Raw genomic sequence first — 10,713 nt, forward strand, 5'->3', positions numbered from 1 at the left:
ATTAAACCACTTCACTGTTTCAGGAAATATTCTGCATTGTCGCTTTATATGAAAGTATATTAATTGATTATGCTCATCAGTGTGCCTTGATATTGGTTGTCACTACCCCACTCCTCATATTGAAGACGTGACATTTAAAGTGAATTTCTGCAGAACAAGCTAAACTATTATATGAATGAGCATTGTAATTTTTGGTATATTCAGAAATGACGATATATGTGTTTGTGTCATAAATCATTGCACATGTTATAGTTGTGCGGCAAGGATTTAGTGTCCTACTGGTCTAAATTACGTAAACAATGTTTGCCGAAATCCACATCGAAATATCATATTATGGGTCTTTATTTGGTATCAAACATGATTAATGACATCCTTTCCTGAGGTTGATTGGATATGTTTAGGGGGTTTCATTGTGTATCCCCTGTTGTTTTAACTTCCCTTCCTTTAGTGTTGTCTTCCCGTATCGACTAGGAGTTTCAGTTCTGTTCTTGTATGATGTTATGTGGATGGGAAGTAAGCTTCAGACAGATTGTTAAAAACAAATCAGATGGGAGGAATACTTCAAACCAACACGATATACTGCTATACTTAGGTATAATGTAGCGTGGGTATATCAAAGGACTTGTGCTTATGTATATGCTTTAACACCCGTTTTTACATGCATCGTGTACCGTGTAAGCTCAACAGCTCTATATTACGGTATTGATTCTAAATCAGATTGCGCTGATGAAAGTATTTGGTCAGTAAAAAGCGTGTTTTAATGCGGTTGCAAAAACACACAAACTGTATTATTATATATCTTACTGTTCATGTCTGGTTGACTAGAAACTTCTAGCACGGACTCCCTCCTTTTGTTACTTAAATCCAACTCCCACTTTCAAAACAACTTCCTCATTACTAAGATCTGCGAATGTGACATGGACACACTTTGAACAGGATGGGCCGTCATGCAAAACAGACATAACGGTAATTCTGCGTTTTATTGAGGTATCCTTAGTGCTATTATTCTAATACGAACAGCATGAAATGTAAATAGCCCTACCTGAAGTGTCTGAAAATTTACATCTTTACCAGCTAGTGTCGTAATCAATCAAGACAACGATATGTATTGTTGCAATATGACCAGTAAAACATATTCAATTTCATAATGACTTTGACGCAATATTATGGTCAGTACTGTAAAGTAGCAAAATCAAGTCACATCTATTCAAAGCCCCCTAAAGTGATTTCATTGGCTTAAATAGCCCTACCTGAAGTGTCTGAAAATTTACATCTTTTCCAGCTAGTGTCGTAATCAATCAAAGCAATGATATGTATTATTGCAACATGACCAGTAAAACATATTCAATTTCATAATGACTTTGACGCAATATTAGGGTCAGTACTGTAAAGTAGCAAAATCAAGTCACATCTATTCAAAGCCCCCTTAAAGTGATTTTATTGGCTATAACATGAGCTACAACGTAATTTTGACGTCTTTATCGTGACATATGTTTTCTTGCTTTGATGACGGTTGTTTTATTTCTTTTTCAAACATTCAACATATATTTCTTTATTTAGATTGATTTGATACATATGCGGTTTCATTGCTTGTACGAAGAAAACAAAATTCATATTAACTGGAAAATCTCCAAAAACAAGGAGACAGAGTGAAAAACTCCATGTTTGCATTAAGGATGTATCAAGAAACTGTAGATAATGAAGACTTTTTTGAGTTGTAATGAAGTTTTGTAAAATATATGTGCTATTTCTTATTTCATATTGATCAATGCAATGTAATGCAAACGCGTTTTTTTTTTTGTTTTTTTTTGTTTTTTTGTTAGTTTTATGCTCAAAACAGTTGCAATTATGATTCGTCAATAGTTAAAATAAATGAATGAATGAGGGAATGAATGAAATGATAACTTGAACAGGATTGTTGTTCTATGACTTCATGATGGTCTTCCTTAATCAACATTATCAATTCCTCGACATTTAAGTGGGTATTTCTTATTTGACTGAACAAACTGTTTTGTTCAGATAACATTTTAAAATGTCATTACAAATTTAAAGTTATTTCAAATTCAAATTCAAGTTCGTTTTTTTTAAATAGAACAGACTATTCAAAAAGGTCAATACCTAGCAGGACTTTCTCACAAAAGGTGATTGAGAGGATAATAAAAAGATTCTGTTAATCAATATCTAACATCGTTATATGGCATACCATTAAACTAACGTGTTGACTTCATACCGAAATGTATATAATTTACACAGAACAACTGTCGGTAAAGTTTTTAAATGTATGAGGTCATCACTAATAATAAAAGTATTACATATGTATCCTCTATACGCTAGTAATAAACTTAAGTAAGTCTACTTATTAAAACAAACTAATGATTTACGGATACGAGTATAAACAAATCTATATTCGATTTGTTGGAATTTCGCATCAGAGAATTTTGAGGAAAAAGTTTCATATTCATGCTGAGAAGCAGAAATATGCTTTTCCTATCTCAAGGGTTAAAAGTAGCTGGGCTACGTATGCTAGTGGGACTTAATGACGTTGAAGCATTCACAAGTAACACTTGTCCACAATGATGAAAATGAGGCATTCCCATAAAACCATGACCCCTTTTAAATATTGACTGACAGTCATAAAATTTTGATTGTATTCCACCTAGAAGAAATTCAGTATTGAAAAGTGTGAAAGGGACGTAACTTCGTGTGACGCCGTTTGCTTCCGGCCTTTTGTACTACTTATTCGATGCCAAGGTGAATTAACCAAAGGACGATGAATCCAGCTGTGCATGCCAGGTTTTTCCAACACATGTGTGTGCAATAAATCACATGAAACAGTATAGCATGCACAAGCAATGCGTTCAAATGTGCATCACAATCATCAACAATTATACAATACAAAATGACTTAAAAACAAAACTATGCACACTCGTGTTGGCACCTGTCCTCCTGGTACTTAAAACATCCACATTTTTAGAACTATTCCATGAAAAACAGCGCGAAGTTTAATGTTCCCGTAGTATAAGATGCGACTGTGTACCACGCTTTCAATGCTCATCTTTCTGGTGTTTATATACACAACAATATTCTAAATTTCATTATCTGTATTGTGACTTTGTATTCTTGCTTTTTGATGCATACATGCTTACTACCATATGGGGGAAAATAAAGTGTGTAATGAATGTTTTAATAGTTGTTATTGAGATAAATATCCTATGAACAGTTATGGCCATTAAAGAACGTGGCAAAATGTGCTTAAAGCTAATTTGGTTACCAGCAATGACCAAATTAAACATGAATGACATATGAAATCCAGTAGAGTGTAATTTCTTTATAGACCTTAGATTACTGTTGACGCTTATATTTCAGCNCAAAAACATCTTTCCAGAAATTATTATTACATATTTTTTGACACTCTTTTATATAATCCCCTCCATTATTAAGTAGTTTATATAAGTCAACCAATTTCATTAAAATAGTATTCCACTTTCCTGACGACTGATATAATCTTTTTATCCAACTTAGTTTCAAAGAATCAACAAAGTTTTTAATATGAAGCATCTTTAAACCACCAACCATATAATCTTGAACAGCATTATTTATATGTATTGCATGATATTGAAACTACAGAGGTTAAGGGTTAGTATCAAATAACCGATCTTCTCTGAACTGTGTAAGCTGATGACTGACAGAACATAATCATACAGAATTAATAAAACTCGGTAAAATGTTACATGTCCATCAATCAATACTCTGTCCTCATATGTTGCATAGATGATGGAAAGATGGCCTTTGACATCAGCATATAATTTGAAAGCTATATCTAAATTCGTGTTAGCGTCAAAAACAAATCTATAATGAAGCAAGATACACAATAATTAGTCGGGAAACGCATGAATAGAAAAGAAACACAAGAAAATTCAATTGTGGTGAGATAGTGACACGCGGAGACATATTGACCAGAGCTTCCCTCCGTATATCAGTAGCCTAGATAGCATGCATGGAAACACATCTCGTCTTACGTTAAAGGTGAAGGATAGACTCAAGAATTACACGGACAATTTATTAAACTTGTCCTCTGGCTTCTCGTTAAAACTGAGCAAATCATTTTAATTTGATACCATATATTGATGGCATTATGAAGAGTATTTTGGAGTTGTTCATTACGTATATATTTTGTTGTTACAAGTACGCACAGTCGAAATATCGAATAATGTCGTATCAGAAGAACGAAGCGGGTACCACGAATAACACTGCTGGCTACACCCTTGAGGATGTGATGGATAGCACACCGACTAGGTTGACATGTGCCAGTGTCTGTAGCATACAGGACTGCGACGAGAATGCAGGTTGATACATCACTCCTACAAGTATTACGAACCATTGGTGGACATATATATCAGATGTTTCCAGTGTGACTGTCTGCCGTCAGGAAGCCAATCTGCAGTGTACACTTTGGCCATACCACCGGTCACCGTGTTCTATGCCTATTGTGATATGGAAACACTTAACGGTGGGTGGCTTGTAATTCAGAATAGATTTGATGGCAGTCAGGAATTTTTTAACTTTTGGATAGAATTTAAGACCGGGTTCGGTGATCCCAGTGGTGAATATTGGCTCGGAAACGAGAAAATGTATCTTCTGACGTCGGCGCAAACATACGAGCTTTATATCGAGATGGAGGATGTAGATGGCGACACTAGATACGTCAGGTACAGCTCATTTGCGTTGTCCTCTGAGAGCAACGGTTACCGCCTCTCAGTGTCCGGGTTTAGCGGGAATGTCACCGACAGCATGGCGTATAACAACGGACAACGCTTCACAACCAAAGATCGGGATCAGGATATGCGTCCCTCGGCGAACTGTGCAAACGTCTTTAGAGGTTCATGGTGGTACAGGAGCTGCCACCATTCCAATTTGAATGGATTTTATGATCCAGTGCCTGGTGATAACCCAAAAACCATGTGCTGGAAAAACTTTACTGGGACGGTTAAATTTACATCTCTACGAAAGTTCCGAATGTTGATTCGTCCTGTTACTTGGTGTACAAAATCAAGATAGCCCAACACGTTTTTAGGTGAATAGCGACTCGGTTGTTCTTGATATATTGCCGAATGTTTCGATATATTTTTCAATATTTTAAAAGAAACAAAATCCAAGTGTCTAATGAATATTTTAGAACTAACAACCGAGATATTGATAAACGCGATATCCAATTCTACCGACTTGTTGATTGTCAAAAATTACAATGTCTACGCGTGATTTATCTTTCCAATCTTGATATCTAGAACAAGGAAACATAGAGGGTATGGGTTCGCAAATAAAAAAAATATCAGTACGCACTAGCTAATGTCATTGATTTTTTCTGAAAGTGTCAATTCAATGAAGTGGGATATTGATCATAATTTTGTTTGCTCTACGCAATATACCAAAATATTATTCGCTGGTAAATATGTTTCTGACATCCTCACTCTTAACACAGGACGTTTGGGGCGATGGACACAAGAAAGGACACAGTGTCAGCATGTTGTTTCTTATATGTATTGTTATTTTATTTTTTTAAGTTTTGTAAATTTTGGTTTCGTTATTTAGCATGTTTTAATTATTGATTACCTGTATTTAATGGTAGACATCCTCATAGGTCCACATGTGGTACCGGAACTCTTACACAGCCGGCTAACTTAGTTTTAACTACGGTATTTCAGGATTATCATTATGTTCAAATCCACGACTGTTACCTTTTTGTGACTTCCCATATTGGAAGTGATCTGAGGATATCGAATTATTGAATTTTACCTGTTTTGGTTGTAATCGTAGTGAAGGTATTGTAACCACTTGTTAAATATACATAGAGCGCTTGACGCTATAGACGAGGAGTCAAAATTTGATATGTTTCAAAGTCGTTAGGTTAGTTTTGAAGGGCATCTCATAATTTTCATTTTTTTAAAGTATTTTTAATCGACTTAGAATATGATGTCTTTAAATCAATTCATTGTTATAAGTTTCCAGATATTGTTTCGTTAATACTATTCAAATATTTTATTAATTGTTTATGTTATAGCATTTCTAGCTCCAACAAAACGGTTATTTTCTTAACATTGATATGTTTCATACCAAGCAAGCCAAAACAGGGCGACAAAATAAAAATAAAAACATAAAAACTTTCAAAAATGTATCTATCAATATGATATAGGATGTAACATTGAAAAACCAATATAATGTAGTACAAATGAAACATCAAGTTTAACATCATCAGTTTTATTTTGACCAATGCATAAACTTGAGTAAAGGGAGTATATTATATCAGTTTGAAAAAAGTTTATTTTGAAAGGGGCCTTACAATGGATTATATTTATTTATACACTTTATTCGGATAATGCCAGAAGGTATCAAATTGTTTATTATACAGTGCACGTTTGGTAACTTCAGATTCAAACCTGAGTTAGTGTGTTACATTGTAGACCATATGGACATGCGTGGATAGTACAAAAACAATACAAATTAAGTAAAGTATTCAAGTTATATTATTAAAGAATGTGTTCTCTCACCCCAATCCTGAAAACAATGGCTTTAGGTTATGAAGTTAAAGCAGACATAAATGCTCCTAACACCGTTTACAAACGAATATCATAGTAACAGGGTGAATATCATAGTAATAGGGTGAATATCATAGTAACAGCGTGAATATCATAGTAACAGCGTGAATATCATAGTAACAGGGTGAATATCATAGTAACCGCGTGAATATCATAGTAACAGGGTGAATATCATAGAAACAGGGTGAATATCATAGTAACAGGGTGAATATCATAGTAACAGGGTGAATTTGTGTGCCACGGTATCGTCAATCATGTTGAGATGATTAGTAATAAATAACTAAGTATAAAGCATTAGTTCCTTGTTCCAGTAAACGTAGATGTATTATTAGGAGCGGTCATGTTTCATTACCGGCGTGATTTTCCCAGGAAGTCAAGTGAGACCAAAATGAACAGCATCTATTGAATCATTCTACCAGTTATACTTTTGGCGTCCAGATTTCACGGAACATTTTTTATAAAAAAAATAACGATTTGGTTAATAATATGTTCTAAAGTATCGTTATATCATTCCATTCCACATTCAATTTGTCTTTCTCCAAAATGATATAACGTCGCGTGAGAGACGATATAGCTTTAAAGTAGAATAAAAAGTATTGGGTTTTTTTCAAGTTTTAATTTTTATGTTTTTGTGTTATGTTTCTGCTTCGTGTGACCATGTGTTAAGACTTTGTAGATCATAATACCAGGGAAATGCTTACTTAACTAACATCACATTAGTAAGCAATGCTGAAGTAAGGCAGACACTGTTGAATCTATCAGATTAACGAGATACAATTGTACTTTATGACAAATAAACTTATGTTCGTGCATACCCTGCTTTTTCTGTATTAAGTTTGGAAATTTCACAGAGCATTGTGATCTATTTATAAAATTATGATTATAAGACTCTTTCATGCCCAGGGGTGTAGGTAAGGGAAACTTTACCAGAGATTTTATTTAATTTTGTAAATAACAACTTTTCCCCTGACTTTATTTTGCGATAATGCACACACCATATTTGCAACATCACAGTTTGCACAGAAAAAAAATTCTCATATTTTTAACTTGTACGGTTAATAAAAGGTTTATTTGCATCACGTCGTCTTTTCCGCATCACGGCCACGGACCTTTCCAAATACGTGACGTCACGTCATTGTTGAACAGTTGTGACGTCACGTCAAGTGATTTCTTACATCCCTTTCTTACCCTAGACAGCTCACCACTGTAGGTGGGGACCGGGAAAAGAATACACCTGCTGTTACCCACTACATGTTTCGTAGGAGGAGACTTATGCGGGACCCCCTGCAATATTTGAGATCATTATCTCCTTCTCTATTTCTAATAACCTTTTATTTCCTAGCGCCTTGCTTGGCAACACCTCATTTTATGTTGAGCGCTCGCCCAGGTGAGGAAGGCATTGGGTTCTGTTCCCAGGCCGTGACATACCAAAGTCCTTTAAAATGGTAGTTTTTATTCCCTGCTTTACGTTCAGCATTAAGGAGAATGGAAACAACTGGTTCACCCGTTGTTAGTATAATGTCACCGGGCGGAATGCTGTGCTGGGTGCCTTCGGCATGGTATTTCAAAGAGATAGCACTATAAAGTCGGCATCAAATCCGCGCAATCACAAGGAGGCAATCACACCAACATACCCTGTATCCTGCATACACACCCGCAAGCACACATACACATGGAGGCACGACCTTAAATGACCTTAGCTGTTAATATGACGTTAAACAAAATTAAACCAAAACCTAGACAGCTCTATCGTACACAAGGAAATTATAGAAATACCTGTGTGATATACAAGTACTCAGCAATATGATCAAGATGTATAGGATCTAATGAGATTATCGGTTTTTCCTTAATGGTCGGTTTTGTTGAACCTTGTTACTGGTTATTATTGCCGACTATTATAACAATTCTTAGTCACATTTAAAGTAGCCATTCTAAAGTTATCAGTTATGTAAGTTATAGTTCAGGAATGAACTTGATATTTTCAAAATTAATGAGAACAACATCGGAAACCACCATTGTTCTGACCTCATAAATGTTGAAAAAAAAAAAAAAAAAAATGCAACGGAAGATTGACATTTTCCCGTGAAAAAAACCCTAACACAAATGTAAATATTTTACCATAAACAGGAATTCAATAATGTTTAACGTTCTTTTAATTTAGCATAATAGCAATATTCTAAGGACAATATTACGGCGGACGTTAAATGAACTACGCCTATATTGAGTAATGCAACCGACATTATATCACTTCCCAATCTGATCAGGTCACCTGTATTAGGTAAAAATAAATATCATTTCATCAATGGGTCCAAGCATACAGAATGGCAATATGTATTACTTAACTACATGTAGCTAATGTATTAGTATATTAGTTATTGTGGGTGGCTGTTATTTATGCGACTTGAATCAACATTTTGTAATAGTAATACATACAGTTTGAAAATTACATAGTCTTTACGAGAAATAGTTAGTATTTAAAATGTATGTATTTAATGGTACTCTACCGTTATATCGAACAATTAGTAGTGCACCAATGTGGGGTTTTATTATATCGGTCATGTACTTTCATGGATATATATATGTCGAATAAAAAAAACAAGATGTGGTATCATTTTATAATAATAATAATAATAATTCGAGAATTTACCACTTTATCACAGCCTAGTTCATAGGTCGTCTCAAAACGGTTCACAAAATTGATTATCCGTGATGATAGGACCTTTGCAACCAGCCAATATCTTTCTCAACTCCCTGGGGAGCATACAGCCGATGCTGCCATTTCGGCAGCTCACAGCTAGCATTCAACAATTCTAGCACTGCCCAACCACGTACTCATTTACAGCTAAATAGACTGGAACAAGCTAAGTAAAGTATGCAACACAGTGCCGTGCCGTGACTCGAACCCGCAACCATTCGGTCACGAGCCCGGCGTCCTACCACTAGAATACCGAGCCTCCTTTATTGCAAATTGCCTTGAACATTTATATCTCACTTCAAAAAGGTTTTCTTTATTTAATATTTTGGTATTTTAATATGAAATATTTTCACATTTATAAATATATACATATTTTTTATTTTCTACCATGGGGATATGCCTTTCTCCAACAACCACTATAGGTCTCCTCACTCCCAACTCATTAAAAAAGCTAACTAGGAGTTGATAAACATTTTTGGTTACCCATTTGTGAGACCTTGAACGTGATTATATTGGTCAATCTTCTAATTATGACGTTCAGTGACAATTCTTTGCGACGTCATCTTCCATTGTGACGTCATTACTCCTGGCAATAATTTCACTGATAGGACTATATATAATATCTGAACGTTGTAGGAGAAAAAATGTCCAAAAAACTCGTGATGGTTGTTTATCTAACTATCATTAGTTGATTTTCAAATTGTAAAAGACACTCGGTATACAATTTCAAAATTGTCTAACTCGAGAAAGATAAACATGATAACCAACCATCACTCGTTGGGGAACCTCTATTTTCAACTTCTTTATCGCTATCCACTCTAAATTTTACTTTATATAAATCAAATAAAGTAGCGTTTTTTACACTTTGTGAAGAGTGCTCCGCACTGATAAAGAATGTCAAACAAATACACGAAATCAATAAACTAGCTTTCCTACATCGAACGCTTTAAGATCATTAACCAATAAGTTAAAGAAAAAGAGACAAAAAAATTTAGACAACGAACAGATATTTCTACAAAACAAATGATCGAAAACTAAAACAAGCAATTAAAAAGAAAATGTAATTTTACAAAACGAAGAGACAATTTTGTATGGTTTCATAATTGTGAACACAATATGCTACTTAGTAATTATGTACGCATGCATCTACATAAAGGCCCCAGTCCTCTATGTGAACTGAGCTTAAAAAAAATCCAACACTGACATGGCCCATAGCAAAATTAGTAAAGTACACATATAGGAAGGATGCCGGTTGTATAATTTGTAAACTGTTTAGAAAACAAAAGGAAACTTCACAAAGCACTTCCTGATACAATGCCGAGAATAATTTGACCTCTGATCGTGAACTTTCTTTTTCTTGATAACAACATTACTGCTTCCCTTTTCTACGGTGTTCAAATGTCATAGTTGATTCGGTACCAAAGA

General features: G+C 34.7%; 1 protein-coding gene across 1 annotated transcript; it reads left to right on the plus strand.

Annotated features, from left to right (window-relative positions):
- The first annotated feature begins 4,210 nt into the window (after positions 1–4,210).
- On the plus strand, positions 4,211–5,058 carry LOC110458198 (ryncolin-2-like). The gene is made up of 2 exons (XM_021509802.1): positions 4,211–4,346; positions 4,430–5,058. The coding sequence occupies exons 1-2, from the start codon at positions 4,211–4,213 to the stop codon at positions 5,056–5,058; spliced, it is 765 nt and encodes a 254-aa protein (XP_021365477.1).
- The last annotated feature ends 5,655 nt before the right edge of the window (positions 5,059–10,713 follow it).

This window comes from Mizuhopecten yessoensis, unplaced genomic scaffold (genome assembly GCF_002113885.1).
Source record: "Mizuhopecten yessoensis strain PY_sf001 unplaced genomic scaffold, ASM211388v2 scaffold9501, whole genome shotgun sequence".
Taxonomy (NCBI): Eukaryota; Metazoa; Mollusca; class Bivalvia; order Pectinida; family Pectinidae; genus Mizuhopecten; species Mizuhopecten yessoensis.

Excerpts from the sequence above, each read along its gene's own strand:
- LOC110458198 (XM_021509802.1), top strand. The coding sequence starts at position 4,211 with ATGTCGTATCAGAAGAACGAAGCGGGTACCACGAATAACACTGCTGGC. Across the intron at positions 4,347-4,429 it reads GGACTGCGACGAGAATGCAG|GAAGCCAATCTGCAGTGTAC; the intron begins GTTGATACATCA and ends GTCTGCCGTCAG.